General features: G+C 41.3%; 1 protein-coding gene across 2 annotated transcripts in view; it reads right to left on the bottom strand.

The window, feature by feature from the left end:
* TMEM65 (transmembrane protein 65) overlaps positions 1–24,799 on the bottom strand; it is a 32,410-nt gene extending 7,611 nt beyond the window's left edge. Inside the window, exons 1-4 of one of the 2 annotated variants that reach the window (XM_042786140.1) lie at positions 24,248–24,799; positions 20,967–21,206; positions 1,543–1,587; positions 478–545 (exon numbers count right to left, since the gene is read on the bottom strand). In XM_042786140.1, coding sequence (XP_042642074.1) covers positions 478–545; positions 1,543–1,587; positions 20,967–21,206; positions 24,248–24,602 — 708 coding nt within the window. In that variant the 5' untranslated portion in view covers positions 24,603–24,799. The remainder of the gene's footprint in view (positions 1–477; positions 546–1,542; positions 1,588–20,966; positions 21,207–24,247) is intronic. The other variant, XM_042786141.1, reaches the window with a different exon arrangement.
* Between the last annotated feature and the right edge of the window lie 275 nt (positions 24,800–25,074).

Raw genomic sequence — 25,074 nt, 5'->3', positions numbered from 1 at the left:
TACACAAGGAACAGTGTCTTTGGCCTTTATCCATCCTCCTGTTCTACTAGCCCATTTCATCTTCCAAATGAACAGGAAAATATCTCAGTGTTACTCAGAAATGCCAGTCTGTATCAATACAAATCAGCACCAGCACTAACATTGCCTGCATCATTCAGAACAAAGGAACACATCAGTAAAACCCCTGGAGACCTATTCATCAACACATTATAATCACATTACCATCAGTTGGTACAAAAAAAAAAAATATGTATCAACTACATGATCATAAATGTGTCTTGCAGCACAAATTAGGAAAGGGAATCTGCAAAGGCTGAGTTGAACATGGGCATTTTCTTTAAAAAAGAAAAATTAAAGTGGAAATTAGTGAGTTGATACAGAGGAAACAGAGTCTTCCTGAAGCTCTCATTTACTCTAATACTACTTGAACAATATGAATTTTACTGACTCAATCAAGACATTAAATAATTAACTTACCGCAGCAATCATAATTGCGTTATCCAAAAATCCAAACCCTACAAAAGGTAATGCATTGTGGAAGAACACTAAAAGAAATAAGTAACAAAGAGAAAATAAATATTTATAAGGGAGTGCACTAGTTCACATGACTACTGAAATGTCAGTCTAATACTGCCTTTAAAAGAAATAAAGAGAACATACACAAAATCCCTTTCCTACTACCTCTGTTAGTGACCTTTTTCTGGCAGCTTTGGCAAACCCCTTTGCTACACATAAGTGTTACTAACGGCTTGTGAAGAACCAGTCACAACTTACTCTGCAAATACTTGTACAATTTTGGATGGAAGCCACTTATGCCTACTACTGCATAAGAGAAATATTTAAAACTACACAAACTTTGATACTATTTATCTATTTCCAACTGACGTTGCAGTATCAATGAAGATTGCCAAACTGTCTCACCAGACTCCCTGCTTTCTTCTCTTGCTCGAAATAAAGCCTCTTCCTCTGCAAGTGCCTTTCTATTCGTGTGCAAGAGCTCCACCTTCTTCATGCACATATTTTAAGAGTATTGCTTGGAGCTAGGCAATTGTTATCAAAATTCTTTCAGCTAAATCTGCAAATGTTACGGTGGTTTTCACTTGTGTGTCATACAGCATTAAATATCTCACTGTTCAACCTGAACGTCTGTATCTTGATTTTGTTTGGGCACTATGCTGAGAGCAAGTTAGACTTGAAGCTTCCTCTCAATACAATGTGTTCATTTTAGCTTAAACACAAAAGCCGTCACAAGGTACTGCAGCATCAACATGGCTCAGCTTACAAAAACAATGTTTGCTACTGGCTTTGAATAGCACAGTCTCATTTGGGCTTTCTGTCCTACTTTCACTAAATGGTGCACACTCTCCAGCTAAGGTGTTATGAAATAAAGAAGGCAGGGTGACTGTAGGTTCTTGCTTTCGTTTTCTGTTACTCCACACGACAGGGATGAGGACAGACCAGCATTTGCAGAAGAAAGATGAAGCAATTCAAAGACAGACTGCACAAGTACTGAATCACATTCAACAAACATTCTTCTTTTACCATGTTTCAGTTGTCCTGGAGATGGTGGTGCAACCTCCAACTTCTCTAGAGAAGTCAAAATGAAATGAGAAAGTTAGCTAGTTCATCACAAATTCAGTTTATTATAAAGTGTTTACCAAATTGTTACCAGGTAAAAACCCATTTATGTTATTTAATAGATTTAAAATTTGAAGAAAAATGCTTCACATCTACACATGCTACACATTTTTATTATTTTTACAAAAGATAACGTATTAAAAGCCATAAAATCTTTACAAGATTAAACTAGTGATTATGCAAAGCAACAGCAAACATTAGAAGCCACTTAATAGCCATCTTTATAACTGAAAATTAGAAAAACACACTAAAATTAAAAAAAAAAAAAAAACAGGACATCTAAAGAGAATTGTATCTTATTATTTGTTTTTAGAGGTCCTCTAGGCATGCATCAGACAACCTTCCTTCCTCCATAGACAGTCTACAAAAACATTCTAGTATTTCTGTTCTGACAGAAGGCATCTTTTAATAACTAGTGTGAGAATAAATGAAAAATACTATGCCAACATTAGAGACCACTGATTCCAGTAACATCAGATCAAGTTTGGTCATTTGGTGCATATTTCAGGTATCCTAGCCTCAAACCATTAAGACCTTTGGAGGACCAGGACATCACTCCTGAACTTGATGGAGTAGTCTATAGGAAGCTAATGCAGTCTATTAGAGGCGATGCATAGAATGCAGCAGCAACAGCTACCCATTTCACAGGGGCAAGGGAATGAAAACAAGCTACTTTTTTAGGTTTGTTTGTTAGGGGTTTTAGTTTGTGGTGTTTTTTTTTTTTTTTTTTTTTTTTTTTTTGTTTTGGTTTTTTTTTTGTTTGTTTTGTTTTTAATGTGGATATTGAGCATAAGACCCCTTTTTAAAGCAGAAAAAAAAGTTGCCCCAGTATCTTCCAGTATTACAAACCCTGAGCTTTTAACAAGTTGCTTCCATACTTTTGATTAGGTAACTTCTACAGACAAAGGTAAAAAATGGTAATACACGAGAGGAGCCTACAACACTAGTTCAAGTATTCAGATTTCACTTGGGACAGCCAAGTACATGAACAGACAATGCTGCAAACACAGGCTGTGAAGCATTTGAGCATCTGAACAGTGCAGACTAGAGTGAGTATCCCTCAATCCAAGTCACTCCTATATTCAAAGTTACTGTAAAGCAGAAACTAAAATATCCATTTAAATTAAATTTTTTTGGGGAAAAAAAAATTATACATATACTATAACAACAGTATTCAGCCAAGCAGGACACTGACTTCCAAAATAATTTAATTAAAGGTCTTAAACTGTAATAATTTTCAAAGTTTATCAGTTATCAAAGAGCTACTTCTTCTCTCTGCCCAACAGGTAACTACATAAGCTCTACAAACACCAGCTGTACTCATCATGCAACTGGGAAAAGTACAGCCCAAATACTACAGAAATACAGATTTATTTTTTTTCCCTAGAAAATGTCAATAAATTCAGATTTGAACCTCAGGCTGGAGGAGGAACGTCCCTGATAAACAGAGGGAAGCCCTACAAGAGCCGGCCTTCCAAAGACAGAGGCATCACTGGTGCCTGACAGCCAGAAAGCATCAGACCAAAATTTTCAGCTTGTGTTCAAGAAGGATGGAACTGGAGATGGGACTCATTTTCCCTAACACAAACTTCTGTGCTTGCCTGCATAGAGTTCTCCTTCCATCTTCACAGGTTAAGCAGAGCTTTTAAACAAGCACAGAAAAAGAGAGAGCTGCCTATATACACTAGTACTGCACTTACAGCAGCTTTTCTCAGAGACAGCAAATTGTACAATACCGGAGAAAACAAGAACCACTTTGAACCAAAGACATTAACTGAGGACACTGTTTCCAAGAGCTCTAGATGCCCTGGGGATGGCCACGCAACCTAAGCCAGAACCATCGCATTCCTGATGAAGCTTTCCTGACCTCCCCTTGCTCCATCCTGCTGGATGCCAGGAAGAGAATGAAAACCCCAGATCACGAACTCAAGCACAGGAGGTCACCAAAAGTGCTGCCTTCCACAGATTTCTGCTCCGGCGGGAAGCTATCACACCAACCACCATGGTTCCTTAGCTCCATGTGACACTGCCACTGAAACCATCCCTGCTGAAGTACCATCTATTCTTCAAACCTAGTTATCCATATACGAGGATTTAATGATAAAAAGCTGTTAAGAGCATAAACAAACTTACAGGAAACACTATTTACCTCTGAGGAAGACTTCTTTTCATAGCTTGCTGTGATTATGATAACCAGTTAGTTTAGATAATTCCCAAATGAAGTATTTTGGGTACCAACATAGAAGACAGATGACTTTTTTTTTCACAAAATGCTACAAAAACCCACAACACTGATGTTCTAGAGATAACTACAACTGATTTTTGAGTTTGATAGCACATGGCGGTCTACATAATTACATTCTATTCTGTGTAGTTAGAAAGCTATTAAAAAAAAGTTAAAAAACAGTGGGTAGATGTTTTTTAGAAACTTATTACCAAAAGGAAGAATTGAGGACAAGCATTTAGCAGGAGGGGGAAAAAAAGAATCTTTTACATCTATGAATATTGGGAGTTTTGACTGACAGGAACTAAAAAGGACATAATCTTCATCCTTCAGAACCTAAGTCAAGAACTATCTTGGGATGGTTTTAAAAGGAAAGGTGCTGGGGGACATCACTTTGGGGTTAGAGGAAATATGAATTAGTGCAAGCTAGAGGAAAAACAGCAAGGAGTCAAAAATAAGTGAAAATTACTTCATCATTGGCATAACGTGTTTCAGTAGCGTGGAATTCCTGCTCAATAGCCATTTTATGAAGCAGGGCACCTAAGGTGCTTCAATATCACTAATGCAGTCAAACATTAAAAAAGAGGTCACTAAGGACAGCATGGTGACACCATGCTCAGAGACCAGACTGCTATTGTCTGACCATAGGGAATTCCTGTGTAGGTAACAGCATCTTCCTGACACATCCATAAGAACTTTCTTTTATAAAAGAGAGTCTTGCTAAACTCACCTGGAAGTGTGCCTGACATACAGCTTCCCTCATCACTGAGATAAAAATTAATCAGGGAAAAAAAAAAAAAATCTGGATCACATGTACTAATGAGACAGGGATAGGAGAAGCCTGACAGAATAAATTCAGATAAGTAGTGCAGGTCAGCCCTACTCACGCTCAGAGAGGGAAGCTCCAATCCTGACACTGTCTGCCTGAGCCAAGACACAAGTCTTTAGCTTGGAGAGAGCAGCTCGTCCCACCCCTGCTCAAAGGAGGGCCACATCACACCAACTTGCTCAGGACCAGGGTCAAGGAAAAAGCTCTCCCCCATGGAGCACCAAAACAAACCTTTAAGCACAAAAGCTTCACCGACAGCTGAAGTACCCTCTGCCACTAGCAGGTACAGAGGCTGCCTGCTGCGGGGAAGGGGCTAGACCAGCTCAGCTCTACTTGCAGAGGCCAAGGCTTAGTTTAAAGCTGGGATGTTGGGAGGAAAAAAAGAATTAAAGCAGAAAGAACTAAATAACCACTGTGTCATGAAAGCCAATAACCTTTTTACAGAATCGCTTCCAATATTACCTCTTTAAAGCATAACACATTTCAAAAATCTGCAAGATATGAAGGCACCTGGGGAATACATCTCAGCCAAAAAAATTCTTTAAAGCAGTTTTGGATAGCAAAATTTATTTCAGAATAGGATATTTATTCATAGGAAGATGTTCTGGCTATTTGAATTGTCAAGGCTCAGCAAAAAAACAAGAAAAAAAAGTCTTCAGAGCACAGCAAAGGAAACATGCCCTTCGCTTGTTTTACTGGAGGGAAAACAAAAATCCAAATTACAAAACACCCTTTCAAGAACTGAATTCAGTCAAAATCCAACAGTTCAGAGTTTAAATGTCTGGGAAAAAAACCCTGAAGTACTCCAGTATTGCATTTCATGATAGCCATTCACCAGCTCGTCCTGTGCCATAGTGCTGAATAAGACACCAGAATTAGTCTTATCGCAGAAGGAATAAAATGAAATGGCAGAGTAAGGAATACTGCTATTTTGTAACTGACATTCATCACTTCATCATGAAGTTATAAACCAAGGTTCAAGTGCAATACTGGTCACAAGACCTGAATTAGCAAAGTCTGGGAAGCAGGAAAAAGAAAATGCAACTGCCTCTTAAATCTGTTCTTGACCTTTTTTTAATTCACAGTATCACTTTTTTTGGTAACTAAATATTTACTTTTTTTTCTTTTTTTTTAAATAGCTAGAACCCAGAGGGGAATATAAAACTGTCAACAGAAATAATGCCATTATCCACAACTTGGCCCAAAATCCAGCAAGTTAAATTAACTTTGCCAATTGTAGTCAATTTAAATCAAGACAATAATTGCAATTTAGTTTTAAGATTATTATTCTTAGCTGACAAAAACCCCCAACTGACCAGCGGGTAATGGGGGTACATTTATTCAGACAGTTGGTAAAAAAAAAAACACAACCAAAAACCAGAAAGTTGTCATCACCAGTTTTTGAGTTACCAATTTTTTTTAAATGGCATACAAAAGAATTGGCATACAAGAGAACTTGCAAGCCTAAAGGCATGTATTATGTTTTATTCAAATTGCAACTAATACTGCCATAAAATTTTATAGCTAAATATGTTAGCGTCACCCAGGGGCAGGAAACATGTAACAGTGGTAACAGGTATTATGGTCAGGGCTAGCCTAGGAAGATACATGCTACAGCTCAGTATTATTAAATCCAAGACAAAAATCTGAACAGTGTTTTGCAGATTTTTAAGCAGTGACTAAACTGTTAAGATTAATGATTTAACAATTAATATCTAGAATGTAAGGAAGAAGAATATAAGAAATATTAACCATCTAGATTCATTATAACCTCATTGTAGGCTCTGAAGGTTAGTGTTTCATCTGGAAGCTAGGGAAGGTTTTGCCTCAAATTCATCAATTGGTTTCCTCCAAAAAGCCTGTCCAGGCCATTTCTGCAAATCATTCGGATACACATCATGGACACAGAAAGGGCTTCACTTGCACAGAACAAGAAATCAAAGCAACTGCTGCATCTATCAAAAAGAGCTACTCCTGTACACATGAGTTCGTAATAGGATCTTTATCCTCAAAATTCTGGATTGGATCCTAGAAATTAGATGTGCATTACTGCTTTGTTCAGTATCTAGAGGTAGATTCTTAGAGTAAATTCTGACTATGATGTATGAGTTCATTCATGGAATGAGCTCTTAAGGCACATCTCCATAGCCCTTTGTTCCTCCTCTGTTTTTCTCAACATTTTAACAAAACTTGTAAAAATCTCAGCACATACAGCAAAACCCAAAGTTGAAAAACCATATCCACTGATGTTCAATTGGGTTCCCTTAATATTTCAGATAGGGAAAGAAACAATCCACAAGTTGACAGCAAAGAAAAAAATCTGCATCATTTGTTATAACTCACAAATGGTTTCCTGTTACTACAGCAATTCAGGCATGAAAGGATGCTGACTCGTACAATGCTAAATATAAACTTGGCTGTTAGCCCGTTCAGTCACATGCACACAAGAAGAGAAAGCTGAGTAAAGCATTAGTAAGAGATGAATAGACAGAGGACGTGATAGGATAATTTCTCAACTACTCCTGAAAAGATAACTGTGTCCAAACAAACATTGTGCACAAATACAAACAGGACCTTAAAGATTTTTTTTATGCTCTGTAACACTGTAGAAAGTTACAGTGATCATGTTCCATCTCCCTCCCTGGAAAACCTTGAAGTAGCAGAAGATATTATCATATTTATTCAAAACTATTGTTTTATCTACTGGACCAAGTGTTGAACAAGCTGTGCAGGAGTATTGTTTGCTCCCTGGCATCAACCAACCAATTCCCTTCAGAACAAAACCCAGGAGTGATTTCAAGCATAGTACATATTCCTGGGATCCTCCCCAAGCAGGTGGGCAGCCTGGACATGAGCCCCAGGACAAATACAGGGCTAAGTGCCATTTCGCTGCCAGCTTGCTCCAAAGGAAAAAAAAAAAAAAATCTTGTGACTGGGAATACAATTACTCTGCACCACTTCATCTACTGGTCAGTAGTTACTCCCTAGAAGAGACACATTTAGCAACAGAAATGTATACTATTTCTCATCAGATGCAGGATAGTCTAGGTTTAAATATCACAGAACTTAATTTCAGCTTTATCTGCAGTGCTTACTGGATGTTCATCATCAAATATTGAGTATCCAATACACTTAAACCCATTATCCCAAAAATCTGATACACCATTCATAACCTTTTAAAGATGTTTAATAAAACACATAGACTTAAGGTGGAAACCATGACCAGAAACTTAGGAGAAAGCATAAAATGCAAACAGGTATCCAGAGTCTTGAATCACTGTCTTCATCATCAAGAGGGTTTTTTTCCCCAATCTAATTCAAATCTCTATCAATGCCTTATAAATTTAAAGGTCAGCCTTTCATTTCCACTCAGGCAGGTTCACACCAAAATAGGATTTGCAGTGGTTTGCCTAACAAGGTCTCAAACCACAGCTGAAAAAAATCAGAAATGAGATGCTTGCCTCAAGATTCAAGGGGGTTAATCAGTGAAAATGATGACAATGCAGACAGGATTTGCATTTTGTAACAGAGATACGGGGTAAGGATAGAAATACAGTTTGAGCTGTCCCGCTCAGAGAGAAATGGGAAGTGTCAAAAAAACAGCTGAAGTGTTTATACAACAGTACCAGAAATATGGTAACATTGATAGGAGAGTGAACAGGAACAATAATGTGGTATTCTGATCTGTACATTCCAGAAGCAGATGGTTATATATTATTTAACAAAAAAATAAAAATTAAGAAGGCACTTGCATGCTGCCAAGAAATAAACTGGCTGTAGCAATTCCCTGACTGGAGTGAGCCATCCACAGAGTTAAAATTCTCTGCTTCAAAAAAACAAAGTAATACCCATCATCCCAAACAGATGTTGGCTCTTCTTTCCCTCCTCAGCCTCTCCATTCCAATGCTCAGGGACTGCAATGAGTTCCCAAGAACTAGAGGAGGGACGCCTCCCAATGGCACAGCAAACTTCAATCTTTGGGTGAATGAATCTTCCCCTGGGATTACTAAGACCCTCTCCACTACCTATGCAAAAAGACCAGCTAAGTACTTCAGACTAACATTAAAGTGGAATGAATCTCATCCAAACATACTCATCTAACTGTGCTTCAGTAAGATGAGGTGTTGGCACTTCTCTGTCAGCACTGATTTTTCTTGGGCCTTTCTGGTTCATGGTAAGTATCTATCGATTATTTCACTGGTTTGCAGTTGATCAGAACAGCAGCTCAGCAACAGCGCTGAACTGGGAACAAGACCACAGTATCCATGCATTACCAGGGTGCAAGATTAGGTTTTTGGCTGTCTTCTGTAGCAGTTCACGTAAGAGAATACGCAAAGCAATTCTGTGGGACACCACGAAAGATTTGTTAACAAGACTTATCAGAGCTCTGCACACAACCAGAGATCTGATCTAGTAGAGGTCTTTCATCACCTTTAAATAGAGCCGTGCTAGGCATCACTGATGCCTACATACAAGTGCTCAGAAAATATCTAGGGAGTTATATATACAATTATAATATCCTTTATTTAATGATGTTCCCCCCAGGCCCTGTTTCTAAAAAGAAATTTGAGAAGGTGGCGAGAGATGAGTTTGTTTACTCCCACCCCTTCTCGCCCTTATGCCCTTCCCCCACCTGCCCAAAACCACATTTGTTTCCCCAGAAAGAAGGAGATGATGTGGAGGGGTAATTTATGAAGAACGGTGAGCAGCATTGGCTTTCGAGCCCAGGTACACAGTGCTGTGCTCACAGCCAGCAGCTCATCCCCTCGGAGGACAAAGCTGACTGATGACAGCCTGTGCAGCACCCACAGGAACTGGGATGTTCCCTCCTCTGCTGCCCTAGCACAAAAGTGACTGTATTAATAAAATGGGGGGCTTATGCCTCATAACAGATGTAGTGGGTCAAGTCCACACTATACTCACTGGCTTTTTTCAACACGCTCGCTGTTTATACTGTCATTCCCAGACACGGGATGTGAGGTTTTCTCTTTTGCAGTACCCAAGGATCTTGAAATGAGAAAAAATTACTTGGTTAATATCAAGAGAGATGTTTACTATAGGAACAAATCCAAGCTGGCAACAACAGTGCCTCCTACAGTCCCTAGTACCAGCAGCACCAGCACCTGTACTCAGTCAGACAGCAACAACCCAAGAGCCAACACCACGTGCAGGCGGTTACAGCAATGCCATAACACCAGGAGGGCAACTGGTAAATTTGATGCTTGGTGGGATTTTTTTTTTTGTTCTTTCCTTTAAGAGAGCTCTATGATCTTCATAGAAAGCTGAAGACAAACTGCTAATAAATCACATACCACTAAGTACCAGCCTTTTCTTAAGCAGAAAGTTTCATTCCCTGCTTGAGGACAACCTTGGAAGCAAGTAAGACTGCAGAAATAAGCTGCTCTGAAATAATTTTAAATGCATGTAGAGTTTATTGCTCTTCATTTGTCTCAGAATTAAGACAACTACTCAGAATGAGAGACAGAACAGTAAACTGAATGATGTTCAAACATTTTGTTACAGACTCATATTAAGCGTAATTACATTCTTCCTAATTTTTCATTGCATTGGGCAATAAAGACAAAAGTATGAGCTCCCCTGAAGTCTTTAAGAAACTATTCATACCTGTCAGCAAAAGGAACACCGTAACAAATCACTATTTAAGATCCAGCCATAAATTACACTCGGATAATTTGTATCTCACTATATAAATGCCTAATGAATACAGAACGCAGTAGCAATGATGCTATTCTTAACCTACTGCTAGAGATAGCACAGTAGATTCATCACTTGGGCACCTTTCTTCTTCCCTTCCCCATGTAATTTAGCGAAGCCTCTGGCTGTATTTGTGAAACTAGTCAGACTTCAACATCTGCACAGCCAAAGCCAAGATGCAGTGTCAGCTATCTTCGTCGAACAGCTGAAGGAATGATGTTACGTATTACAATGTAAAAACAGATAAAATACACTTTACACGGAACTTGACTTCAAAATGTTTTCTTGTGGCTATTATGTTATAAGAATATGGGATATCTGCTGGGTTGCTATGCAGCTGCATTATTTATTTATTCTGCATGTGAATTTTAAGTTCTACTAAAAAAATTCACTCCATTCATGAAAATGATCTGAAATTACTAAAACTGATAATTTTATAATTAAAGTGATATAAATAAGGAGAACCAGAGGACAAAGACTACTGTGCTCTACTCTTCCTATAAGTGAACAGTTCTAAGTTCACTTTTAACTCCTTCAATCAACTGCCTTTATTCTGCAAAACAAAAAAAGGAAAATTCTTCTCCCAGTCAGTGTTTCTGCAGCCTTTGGTAAGCACAAGCCCTCTCTCGGGAGGGTTAACTACCTCAGTTGCAAGTGCATCTCTGCAGCTCCCAAGTGCAGAGCTAACGCAAGCTTCAGCCCACGTCACACCACTGCAACTCGCAACCGTGCACATGCTCCCTCTAAGGCCGCTTTGGGACCTCTGCTCTATGAAGTACTACACATCTAGTCTGTTTATTTAATCCCAATCTTGCTTAATTTTCCTGAGAAACAACCCAATGACGGTTTATGACAGACTGGGTTCAGCCACTTAATACAGTCTTTATTTTTCAGCTTTGCACATTTTCCCTTTTCCACTGCCAGTTTTTTTTTTTTACCTGTTCTTTTGTCACAACTTCACTGTGAGCACACAGCAAATTCCCATGAGCACTGAAATTACACCTTCCACCTCCAGTTCTGCTAATCAGCTTGAGAATTAGTTAATTATGAACACAAACCCACAGCTGAATCCGAGGTCTTCTGCACACATAAGACTGTTTTCTATATGGGAGAAAATATGAAATCTCATCTATTTAAAGCTTTTCCCCTTGGCAGTGGAAAGTATGCTAGGGCACTAGTGTACTGCCTGCATCAGTGACATACCTGCAATGCCAGTATTTACTGGCGATCTTAATGAAATCTGCACTCCTACAATTGTTTTCATGCTGTGCACTGCAGGCGGATCTCAGTGTGCCTCCAGCGTCCTTCCCTCCCTCATTCTCATCTGCTTCTCCAAAATCTGGGCAATGTTTACACAGCCTCTTGTCCAGCAGGAAGGAAGGGGATGGATTCAGGCTGAGGATGCCTTTTGCAGTGCTGAAGCAAAGTGCTGTGTGTAACAGAGGTGCAACCACTGATCCCAAGTGGAATAATCCTGAAGAGAGAGACCGAGGAAGAGGGAGAAGACAGCTTCCTACCTAGTCACAAGATGAATTTTTAGGTCAAAAGTGCTCCAAAATATAATTGTAAGTACTTTACAATACTAAAAAGGTAACCTGAGAAATTGAAACAATATCGCTCACTAATGCAAGTCGCTGTATGTGCTGTTAGTGACACAATGGGATCCCAGAACAGATTCTAGCCTGAGGCACCAAAAACCTCATAGCATTTTTCATTAGAAAACAGGAAAGACAGAACCTTAGGTCAAATACAAAACTGCACCTTGAAGTGATCTACAGTCATGCTGCTGCTGCAAGGGGTGATTTGGTATTTTTCCTCCCATTCCTAAATTCTCTCCTGGTCATGCATGTGGGACTTCTCCTTTATTCTAGTGCTTGTGCTCAGCCAGGCATACAGCCAGGCCCAGAGAAGAACAGCAGTGCTAGCATGGAAAGCAGAAATGGGACTTTCACACCCAGAGGGCTGCAAAGAACAGGACACTCCCTCTACAACAACGTGGGTATAGCCAACAGTAATTCCACACCCATACAGACACGTCACATCTACTGCACATCAGTTTGACCACAGCTCATCTGTGCATACTCTTATCCCACAGCAGGGAAGCCATCTGAATGTTTTTCCTCCATAGCTGAGAAATAATAAAGTGAGCTTTTTTCTTTCCTTTAACAGCAGGTCAGACACAAATCACTGTAAAATTCAGCCACATTAGTGTTCAACTGCAAAAACTGAAATAAGCATGGAAACAATGCTAATACAATAGTTCCCTAGCATCCAATCCAGAGAAGTAAACCAACAGTGAAAACATTACAAATCCAAAGGCTTCTTTTATTTCTGATAAACCAGATACAATAAATGAATAAACAAGTCACATATATTTCCCACTGGAACCAGTTATCTTCAACATGGGCCATTTGTACTGTATCAGAACCAAAAAGCACCTTTCTAACATTCCTTCTGTTCAAGGAAAGGGACATAGACACAAGTAGTCTGTCTGACATTTTCAGGAGGAAAAGGTCACAGGCTGGTTATTAATAAGAGCACTGTCATTTTTGCGGCTACCTACTTACTTTGCTTTATTTACTTTATTCCATTAAATAATATAAATAGGTAATAGGAAAATGGAGGGGGGGGTGGGAGGACAGCAGCAGGAATGCCAAGCTGCTCTCCCATGTACTCTCTAGCAAAAATCTTTCATAAGGCAGGATGGAGGTGGATCCAGCTGGCAATTCTTACATTGCTTCATCTTGAACAAAACAGATAATTTTACATTTACAACATCACATCGTCACTCATGCTTTGTAAAAATCAGCCTGTTGCCAGGACTTAATGAAGCAAAGAAACAGCTGGATTGAAAGGCTATTTGCAGTCTGAAAATACAAGCTGATGGTATTTAAAAGAGCAGCTGGCTAGAGAAATCAGTTTGTTCCACACACATTTCTTTCCAGTCTTCCATGAAACCAAATAAAGCAAATAAAACACAATTTCTACCCATTTACATTGCTAAGAAAGATGGGATAATATCCTAATGGAGGACAACAATTCACACTCTGAAGATGAAATGTGGCCAGCAGGTCGATTGAGGGGACTCTCCTTCTCTACTCTGCTCTTGTGAGACCCCACCTGCAGTGCTGTGTCCAGCTCTGGATTCCCCAACATAAGGACACTGACCTGTTGCAGAGTCCAGAGGAGGCCATGAAAATAATCAGGGGGCTGGAGCACCTCTCCTGTGGGGAAAGGCTGAGAGCTGGGGTTGTTCGGCCTGGAGAAGAGAAGGTTCTCGGAGGACCTTAGAGCAGCCTTCCAGTACTGAAAGGGGGCTACAGGAAAGGTGGGGAGAGACTATCAGGGAGTGTCGGGATAAAATGAGAGGTAACTGTTTTAAAATGAAAGAGGGTAGATTTAGATTAGATACAAGGAAGAAATTCTTTCCTGTGAGGGTGGTGAGACACTGGCACAGGGTGCCCAGAGAAGCTGTGGCTGCCCCCTCCCTGGAAGGGTTCAAGGCCAGGTTGGACAGGGCTTTGAGCAACCTGGGCTGGTGGGAGGTGTCCCTGCCCGTGGCAGGGGGGCTGGAACGAGATGATCTTTAGGTCCCTTCCAACCCAAGCTGTTCTATGATTATACAAGTTACAGTAAACTGGCCAGCACTAAGGGATGGATCACTGCATAGAGTCAAAAGCTGTCAAGAGCAAATAACTGAAAGCCATGAACAAAAAAAAGCTATTTTAACAGTACCATAATCAGAAACTGATAATGTCTAAAAGAAAAATGCAGCAGGTCAAAATGTAACAATAACCTGTTAGTTCACAGTAAGCACGTGGACCTGAAGAAAACATCACAGCTTTGTGGCAATACAACTTTACATATATCAACACACTCCAAAGCACACCAAACTCTGTTGGTGGCACAGACAAGAATCACATATCATATCTCCTCCTCACCCTGCCTGAAGACTTCCCAGAAAGTTTTGAAAGAAGTGCTGGTGTCCAGCTGACAGGTCTCAGACTACCTCCTGGAATTGAGCTTTGGGAACCAAAACCTGGGCCACCACCCAGACCCAGGTCTCTGGCTCTTCTCAGTTCAAGTTGGCCTCACTGCAGAAGCCTTTCTCTCTCAAACTCTTAAATTCTTTTTCAAAAAGATTTTTCAAGGCTTCATCCCTGTCCCAGGTCATGCAGGAGCCTTCCAGCAGGATCACTGGCAAAGGGTAAGGCAATTATTAATTCTGGAAATGCCTATGCTCCTATCTGACATCCTAAAAGCTATGAAGTAAATGTAGCAAGCATGTTGAGGAAAGGTTTTATCCCTGGGTACAAGCAGTAGGAGAAAATAAAACAAGCAACCTGCTCCTTATGTCTGCTTTAAGACCATAGGACAGTTGATACAGAATATGCCCCATCTCCAAACACATTTTATTGCAGTCTTAAATATGCTCCTATTTGTTCTTTTTATTATCACCTAGAGAGAAACACATAAGTTAAAAAAAAAAATGTCCTGATGGAATTTGCCAAAAACTAAAGCATCTCAGTTTGTCAAAATTAAATTTAAAAAACCTCAAAGAATACCCAAAGAAGCAATGAACATAAGCCCATCACATACAAATAGAAACTGTAAAACGATGCAGCAAAAAAAAGTATAGCAAGTATCAGTATGTATTATGCCTGCTACAGTAGGTATTTTATTATTAACATAGAAACATCCAAGTATCCAATGTAAATGAACACTGGAAAAAACAGCTATTATTTTATATCCCATAGTTTTGAATGAAGTATGCACTCTGGGTTAAAAATGGTATTTTACAGACTTTGACTTAAAAAGCTCCCCGTGTCCACGTGTTTCAGATGAAGCAAGAGTTTTGTTTCAGGCACGGGTTAGTCACACCCCAAAAATTCCAAGGTGCTTGTTCAATGTTTAATGAAATTCTCACACACAGCAATACAACAGAAATAAGAACGTGGACTTTTAGGTTTTTGAAATAGCACCATGTTAATTTAAGGAGAAGAAAAGGAAGGGGGCACAAGACAGCTCACACGCTCATGTTCAGCTGTCCCCAGATGAACCACTTCTTGTAAAAAAAAGGTAACACCAGAGAGATCCAAGACAGCTTTCTTAAGCGCTGTGTTTGCATGATTTACTTACTTCATTTTTCCATTTACTCCTTCTTTTTAGGAAAGATTTTCTCCTGGAGACAGCAGCTGCCTCTGTAGTTCCATATTTGGACTGATTAAATAAGTACAGCTGACTAAAGCTAAGAGCTTTCAGTTGAATGAGTAAGCTTTAGATGATTTCTTAGAGAAAGTGATAGACTTCATGTTCTTTTAATTTCGATTACACACTGCAACAGTACTCTATGTTCACAGAATAAACAAGATCCATTTCATTCATGCCTATTACAAGGAGATTTAGTATTCTGAATCTCTCACTCTGAAAGGCTGAAGTTGCATCATAAGTAAAAGTTGCATTTCAAGTGATCTTTCCTAAAAATATTTAAATCAAAAGCACTCCATGTACCAGACAAGATAGCTAAAAGTAAAATCTGTCTCCTGGTAACTATAAAGTATATTATTTTACACAAGACAGATACAGTTGAACAACAATGGCTCAAGGTTTAGATTATTTTTAATTCATGATTTAAAAGATTCTCATGCATGACAACTGTTTTATACACATCACGTGCTTAAACACATGCAAAAGATGGAAAACATTTCAATTGGAGCAATCTCCTACTTTACCTTTCTAAAACATTAATTGCAGGGAAGGGCAGAGGCAGCAAACTACATCTTTAATTTTAATTTTAATATTATTTCTGCATTATGCTTGGACCATGTAATTTAATGCACAGCACTTTCCTAGGAAAATGCATAAGGTAGATGACGCAGCTTCTTCAAGTAGACAAAGCTGTTTCACAGTTTGAAATCTCTGGTCAAGTAGTGTCTGGAAACTATGGTATAGTTTAGGAGTTTCCACAAGACCTGGATTTGAAACACTTCTTTGATCTCATTAAGGGTAAATCCCTGAAGTACTGTGGGGATCACTGAAATTCTTGACACTGAAGGCTTTATATTAATATAAATAAACCAAAATTGTGTGCTTTTATTTCTTGTAACAATACATGCCAACTGCATCAAAACAAGCAAGCAGAAAGTCTCAAACCAGCAGCCTGCTGGCCTTATGCAATGCCACACCTTAGCAAACACACTTTTTTTACTGTACCAAAAGTACTGGTCGTCTCTGGTGATACTACTTCCTTCGCTGGCTTCTCAAGTGGTACCAGTGGTTTGGGATATCTGGATGCTACGAATTTCCAAAAGCAAGAGAGTAGTAAGTCATTATTTAAAATCTTCCAATTGATACCAGAGTATCTGTCAGCTAGGAAATAGCCTTTATGTGCACTAAGATGACTGGATTTCTCTAGGTCTTACACCAACTCCATTTGAATGCTTGCTGGCTCTCCTCTGCAAAAACATCCAGCAAAGTTTCTGCATTTAAGCAGGGAACTCAGAACCTACTTCAAACTACATGAACAAGTAACATTTCAGAATATAGAAGAAAACCAAACCACAATAGCAAAACCAGCATGAATTTCGGAAAACAGTACCTTGCTGAATGTGGTTCAAAGGTAGACAGTTACAGTGGCATTTGACATTTTCAGATAACAGTTTCAGGATAGTTTTACCACGAGTGACCAGCACCAGATTTACTGTTTATGACACTAAATCTCAGCCCCTTCTAATACTTAATACACACATGGCCTTGTCCCAAAGTACTATCTATATCAGCATGAATAGAGTAAGTCTCACAAAATGAGTTTAAAGCAGAAAGAGAATTACCAAATTTATTTGGTTAAAATTTTATGAAGTTTTTTCTATATAGTTAACATTTCCATAAGATACTATGTGTGTATTGAGGTAACACAATGAAAAATTCAAATCCCTCAAACTACCTAAATTTGCAGTTTTATTGTTACTTAAAAAAGAAGTCCAAATACATCATATGCATCCAGTTTAAATTAAGCTTAAACATGAAGGAGCACTGCAATAAAAACATGCAATATCTAAACTGACTAAGGCAACAGGGTAAGTGCTAGAATGAACAATGGAAATGGAGATTTTCTACTGCCCGAGAATACATTTTGGAGGTGAGGTTCTGTTCATGCATTTTTTGCTTTGGAGTTTTGTACATAACTACTGCGAGCTGTCAGCAGAGTGAGAAACCAGCTTCCCCCGGCCGGGCTCCATCCCAGCTCCCTGAAGAGGGCAGAAGGCAGAGCCCTGCTCTTCAGCATCCAGGCCTGGGAAAGCCACAGCAGGTTTATGCATTGAGTATTCCAGATATAGAAGCACATGACAGCTAAGGGGCTGAATACAGCTTACGATTTCTCCCTCTTCACTAAGGCTTACAAAAAACAGTGTCAGAGCAACTAGAAAAAGATAACTCACATGCCTCACTTCCCCTCCCCGCCCCATAGCAAAACGGCATCAATTTAAAATAAATGCCTAGGATTTAACATTAGCATTAACTGACATTTAGGGTGAGAAGTCCTTTATAATATTTTACTTGATCCCATTTAATAAAATACTTTGCATTACACATACGACCACCATTTGAAAACAAAACATTACATCTGTAGATGATAAAGAAATTGATCAGTAAAGTCTGTGTAGCACACACTGCCTTCTGCACTCTGCATTCACGAGAGGGCTCCATGATTTGGGGAAGGGAAAATTAAAAAAATACAAAAAAACAACCAAAACAGCCAAAACATTTCAGAAGCAAAAAGACAAGTAACAGGTTTCCATCTGAAACACGATACTCCTTTCACCACTGAGTATTTTTGACTCAGTAGTGAGATTAGCAGTAGTCCTGGTATACGCTGTGATGGCCTAAGAACACAAAGGGACTGCACGCAGGCAGGCTGGCAAGAGTTTGCCATTTTACCAGCTTGACGGGGCATGTCAAACTTGCAAATTAGATGCTTGCCAGCAGTCTGCCAGACCTTTTCCTAGAATAGCAACCAAACATTAGAGCTAAAAAACAGTTTCTTGACCTAGGTCACAGCATGGGAGAGGTAGATGATCTTTCTCCACACAGAGCTCAGAGTTCACCTGTGTACAACAGGCCTGTAGAGGAGTGAGGGGCAGAGAAACATCCCCACCAGGTGCCATCGTACCTGTCAAAGCACATCAGCAAACCATTTCTTCTTCTCCCAGCTCAGCAGTCCTCACAAGAAACCTCACACTTGCACTGTGAAATCACTCTTCAAACAAGACAAGTGCTTCCAGAAGGATCGAATTATGCTTTGTTGTGTTGACACAGATTAAACTCTAACAAAAGGAGGTATTATAATCTGAGTGGTTCTAAACCACCACAGCAGAGGAACCGGTTTGTTCATATTAGTAAGAAGTGTCTGACTCATGCAACAAAGGGAATCTTTTTCATAGATAACATCTGGAGCACCTAAAAGTCTCAGCGAAATCTGTTTGTCTTTGACATTTGCAGTCTTCTGAATTAACTTTTCTTTTCAAAGTTGTGGAAGTAGAGGCACCTAGGCTCAAACACTCCATAAACTATTCCAGTAAACAGGAGCGTTCAGAAATTTAACACCAGATCATAAACCACAAATGTTTCTTCTGACACCAAAGTAAGACTTCACCCAACAGTGGCTAAAAGCTTGCCCCAGCTGTCAGCCTATTGAATGCATGGAGTTGGTGCCCTTTACCTGCACATTAACTTTTCTTGTTTTGTTTTGTTTTTTTTTTTAAAAAAAAACAAAGACAAGATGCAGTAACTTGAAATTATGAACATTTTTCTACCAGAATGCATCAGTTTGGTCAGATTATTTATTAAACCATGTATACCCGTACCTTCAAAGAGAATCTAGCTAAAGACTGCATTCTCCAAGACCTGCAAATTAAACAACAAAACTAGCTGTCAAAACTGAATTGTTACTGGGGTTTTGCATGTTATCCAGTTAATATACAACGTCAACAGGCAGAGAAACAAGCAATTACACTTCAGAAGGCCTTTTATTTAGTGACATCACAAAAGCTTTCCATTTAAAATATAAAATGCAACTTGCTGCTTTCAAGGAATTGCACTCTATGTACACACATTATACATTAAAAATATATATTATATATACCCAAGGATATATATAGTGTATATATTTTATATATATGTACACAAAGATAGGAAAACAGGAGTTGTTTTCCCATCTTTGATAAAAAATAAATGGGAAAATAATGGATTCTCTCACTATCAAGACCTGAGATTTCTTAGAGACCCTAAATAGCCATCATGTTAGTGTTATTAATGGAAAATGGTTACATCTGGGCTCAAGAATATTGTAACCCAGCACAGGTAAGAACAGCACCATTAGAAGAAACAGATTCAGCAGACATGATAATTTAGTATTTCATAACGAAGCAAGTCAAACCCTCTAGTATTTTTTCTATCTTGTTACCAGGCTTGCTGCAGTGCTCAGAAGTGCTTTCATGAAACATTTCATATCATATGCTGGAAACTAAAAGGTAGAAAAACTTTATATTAAGTGTCTTAAGAAGTTACATGATCTTTCTAATACCACTGTTTTATAATGGAAAATTGCTATAGAAAATCAGAGGCATGAAATCATTCTCCATATTGCCAGGAAGATTTTTACACTTCCATCTCCTCCGTGCAAGAAGAGACCAACAGGAAGGAAGATTTGACTGTCTGTTGCCAACAAAACTAAATCTTGATTATGGAGCACCACTTCCACAAACAGGAAAGCAGAACTATTACATTTAAAATGAACTGGCCTACTTGTTACTTCAACCTTGCTGTAAATATGAGAAAGAAAAATGCAAAATATTTGTATTCAAGTCCACATGGATCATCTCCATCTGGTGTGGCTGACATGCTTACAAGAAACACAAGCAGAAACTTAAAAACCTTGTTTCAAACCTCTTTCTAGGAAAATGCAAGACCTTATTCACCTTGCCAAGATTGGAGGGGGTAGGAGGAAGAAGAAAAATACTTTCATGAAGAAGGAAAACTAAATCCAGGTGAGAAGGTCTTGCAGCTGTCTTCAAACAGAGCAACTTAGTGATGTTTTGACTAAATTTTAAGGTAGCAAGATACAGATTATATTCTAAATCAAGACAGTTCTCAAAATATCTTCTGAGAATAATTCCATCAAGATTCAGTTTCATAGCCTTACCCCCACCTTCTCCTGTGCAAAACCCATCTATTAATTTCAGCTCAGGCTCCCCATTTCACAGACATCTTTTATCACAAGCTCACAGATAGAGCTGTGTTCTGACTGATGCACTAAAACAAACAGATAAACCTCTGTTTATTAATAAGCCAAACTGTTTAAACCGACTGCCAGCACTCAGCATCTGGAAGCTCTAAGAGTCCAGCCATAAATATCCAACGCAGGTGATAAGGTGATGGCAGGAACATATTCACAAACCTCTTCCCACCTACAACTTTTGTGACTACAGCGCAAACAGATGTGTTAAATTTCAAAAAATGCTTCAGAGACTCACCTAACTCACAGGACAACACCTCACCTACCTGAGGACCGTCCTTCAGTGTAGCAGCCGCAGCAAAGGATGGGTTTCCCTGCAGCCTCTGCCATTAGCGGAGGCCACAGATAGTGTGTCCTGTCATATTTCGCGCTAGGGCAATTAGCTGATGGAACTGCATCCTTCTGGTGGTAGGCCTGGGAATGGGCTGAGGAACAGGCCCCATTTGGTTCTTGATGTGCCCAGGTCTCCCCATATTGCTGACAGCTTCCCCTAGCTGATATGGGGTCTGTTAGGGCACAGAAGAGGTAGTGAAGGAATAAGGTCAAAACTTAACCCAATAAGGACTGTGTTAAGAAGGGTATGGACTAAGACCTCTCTTTCCATATAGAAGTATGAAAAGATCTCAGGCACAAAACAGGCTTAAGCACAGTGGCAAAACTGCATAGGCATTTCACGATTGAGGAGAAACTGATTTTCCAGACTCAAACAGGACACAAGAATTTACTGAGCAGGGAGACAAGCGAATTTGAAGGCTGCATTTGGATCACTTTCATTGGAAAGCAACACAAGAGTAAAACGAGCAAACTCATCTAAAGAATCAGCTACTGGAAGCCACAGCATGCTGCCACCAAATGAGAAGATTGAGAAGAAACCCAACATCTCCAAACCCACTTTCTCTTGATTGAGCTCACTAGCTGTAAAAAATCAAAAGTGAAACTAACAGATTGGAAAAAGTACTTAGAAGACAGGGCACAATTACCTCTGACCCCCCATCTGCTACTCACAATTACAACCTGTGTACCTAGTTAGATCATTCCTACACAGTCACCACTTCAACAACAGGAACAAGCAAAGATACAAAATACTCTCTAACCATAATACAGCATGTGAACTACAGAATATCAACATCTAGCCCAGAAGTCATATAGTTTTCTCTCCGGTGCAGCCATTCTATTCCCTTTGTCTTATTCTGGCACTCCTTGGTGTTGAGAGTGACAATACACATCCGGCACTCCTCAAGCGCCTGCCTCTATGTTCACTGCCTTTCTTCACATAAAAATCAGAATCCCATCACTATCAACCCTCTACGGAAAACAGCTATGGGCAATCCATCCCAACCTGGGACTTCTGGCATTACCGTTCCTTTCCTCAGCCCTGTGCAGCTTGCGCATGTGCACACCAGAGGATCCTGCGCTATGGTGGGTGCATCTAATGAAAGCAGAGCACCTATTTAACCAGTGTTGAATGATTTCTGTGCCACATTTCCTCAGTTCATATGATTTTTAGAATATTGAGGAACACACACAAGGTACGTACTGCAGTTTTACCTTTTTTTTTTTTTTTTTGACAACAGACTTACTAGAAGCCCTCCTTGGTTATGATTTTTCTTTTTCCACAACACATGGAGAAACATCATATCTTAGAGTTAAAAGCTGACAGCTATTATCATGCTGCAATCTGGTAAAAAAACATGAATGGAGCTGGCTAAAGGAGATGGTTATTTTCAAAAAAGTCTTACCAAGCTACTAGATGGGCAGATCAAGAATCCAACTCCAAGGACTGAAGTCTGAGGGCATTACAACACTTCGTGCAGCCCTCACCTGTGAGGCTACAAAGCCCACAGCTGAGGTTTTGTTAAAACAATCTCTCTAGCGAGATTAATGCTCACAGTTTCAGGCACATGTAAACTGCAATTTCCACTTGTGGAATAAATTTGTAGTTTAGTAATAAGATGCCAAGAAGTAAAGTCTCTAAACTCAAACTAATGCTTTTGTTACACTGTTTTCTAATTCCTGAATCTTCAGAGAGTCACAGTAGTTTACAGAAATAGACATTCATATTATAGCTAACAGCAACTGAGCAACAACATATTAAATACGACCATCTGTTGAATTATCTCTGTATAAACCTTGAGACGTTATACTGAAACACATTTTAAAGTCTCATTTTAATATCCACTGCATGATGCTCTGGGTACCCAGAAGCACTGTGAGCAGCCCAGTTTCACCTGAGCATAACTGCTGAGATCGAAATTCACACCAAACCCTCATGGCAAGAACCCTTGAGAAGCTAAAAATGATTTATTTAGGAAGAGTATTAGTTGTTAGTATTCAAAAGTTAATGTAAACTTACAGCTGAAACCATACTTCCCACTGTGCTGGGATGATTCATGCTCTGCAAAACAGCAGCGCTGCTCCTAAAATGAACCATTTAACTGAACTACTCTTGCTCTGACTAGAAACACTACGGTTCATGTGCAAGTATGCTATAAACTAAACCAAAGAGGTACCTGAAAAGGTTCTCTCGTCTTCATGGACGTGGCACTCTCATAACCGACCCTTGGACCTGTTCTCTGCCCACCACAAGATTTCTTACAGACAAGTACAGAAGAGCCACAAGGCACAGAAATGCCCTTTCCAAGGGCACGCTACTATCAAAGTCACAAAGAGGCCTAGATCAAATGCACACTGATCTCTTAAGTACCTGCTATCATCTTAATTGCAATAGGGCCTGTAAATTACAGCTGAGCATCAGAACAAAAAAGTATCGAGGTCATAATTAAGAGGATTTAGTTTTGTCAGGTTTTGATTTATTTAAGGGAAGGTGTCAAGCTGGGAAGAACAGTCGAATCAAACAAAAAAATCACCGTGAATGATTTTAATTGGTGTTGCATAGCACTGTATTCAGAGACACATCCCTAAGCTTCCCCAGCACACACACACCTTCCTGCTTAAGAACCAACACTTTCAAGAAGCAATGCCGGCAAGCAGGCCAGTCTCTGTGCAGGGAAGTGTAATTCATGAATGAGCTCCCAGAGTAGCAGCAGCCCAGCGTCTCTTAAGAGGTCCGAAATCAATTTACTGCTGCACTGGTGTCAAGAGGTTTTTATGAGAAACACACTTTTCTACTCCCATTCCGAAAAATGGCCACCCGTGCCTCCCTGAAACACCTCGTCAGGTGACAAACACACCGAGGATTTGGCACGGTGGGTCGTTTTAAGTTCTGAAGGTGCTGCAGATGCTTCTAGAAACTAAATTTCGGGTTGTGCGCCTCATTTATACCCGATTACGCTCACACACGCCGCCGCTCGCCTCTCGGCGCCTTGCCCTGCTGGGGCTCCCTCCTCGCTCGGCCGCCCGAAGGAGTCGCTTGGGCGAAGGCGGGAGGACCCAACGCCAAACTTCAGCGGCTCGGTCCCCTCCCCGGCCCGGCTCCCCACCACCCCCCGCCCGCTCCCAGCGCGGCCCCGGGCGCGGAGGGGGGGGGGAGGCGGCGGGCGCCGGCCCTCAGGCCGCCGGGCCGGGGGCGGAGGGAGTCGCCGCTCACCTTGGGCGATGGCGATGGACTCGAAGCGGTGCAGCTCCCGCAGCAGGCAGCTCCGCTCGGTGGAGTGCAGGCTGTAAATGAAGTCGCGGGCCCCCTGCGCCGTATTCAACGCCTCCATCGGCTCCTTTTTGGGGTGAGTGCCCAGCGCCCGCCCGGGCGGCGGCGACCCCAGCGGGGGGAGCAGCACCTCGGCGCCGCCCCGTAGGCTGCCCAGGCGGCGGCGGCAGCAGCAGCGCGGCGGGCCACGCAGCGAGCCCAGGCAGGAGGAGGGCACGGCGGCGGCGGCGGCGGCGGCAACAGCGGGGCCCCCCGGCCGCCCCAGCCGCAGCGCCGCCCGGCCGAGCCACGCCGACATGGGGCAGGGGAAGGGCGCGGCGCTGGGGCCGCCAGAGAACGCCCGCCGCAGAGTCCCGGGGCCGCGCTCCACGCGGCTGCCGCTTCAGCCGGGCCGGGGAATCCGCACCCAGTCACCGCCCCGCGGCCGCTCCCGCCAGCGGCGGCGGCGGCGCCACCGCCCCGCCCCGTTCCGCGCTCCGCCCGCACCGCCTCAGCCGCCGGCGCCCATGGCCCCCGGGCGGGGCGGAGCGGGGGGCGGCCGGCGCGGGGCGGCTCCGCGCAGGCGCAGAGCGGGGCGGGGCGGTGGCGCGGGGGCCGGCGCCCCGCACGGGCCCGACTTCAGGGACCGCGGCCGCCGTGGCCCTCGCCGCCGCCGCCGCCGGTGGGGTGGGGCCGGCGGCCCGCGCGCCTGAGGGGACGGGAAGGGCCGGGGCCAGCCGCCTTCGCTCCTGACGGGAGGGGAAGGGCCGGGGCCAGCGGCTGGAGGAGCG

Source organism: Tyto alba, unplaced genomic scaffold (genome assembly GCF_018691265.1).
Source record: "Tyto alba isolate M040663 unplaced genomic scaffold, T.alba_DEE_v4.0 Super-Scaffold_9, whole genome shotgun sequence".
NCBI classification, from domain to species: Eukaryota; Metazoa; Chordata; class Aves; order Strigiformes; family Tytonidae; genus Tyto; species Tyto alba.
The sequence above is the reverse complement of the archived record's forward strand: the minus strand, read 5'-3'. Positions and strand labels throughout refer to the sequence as shown.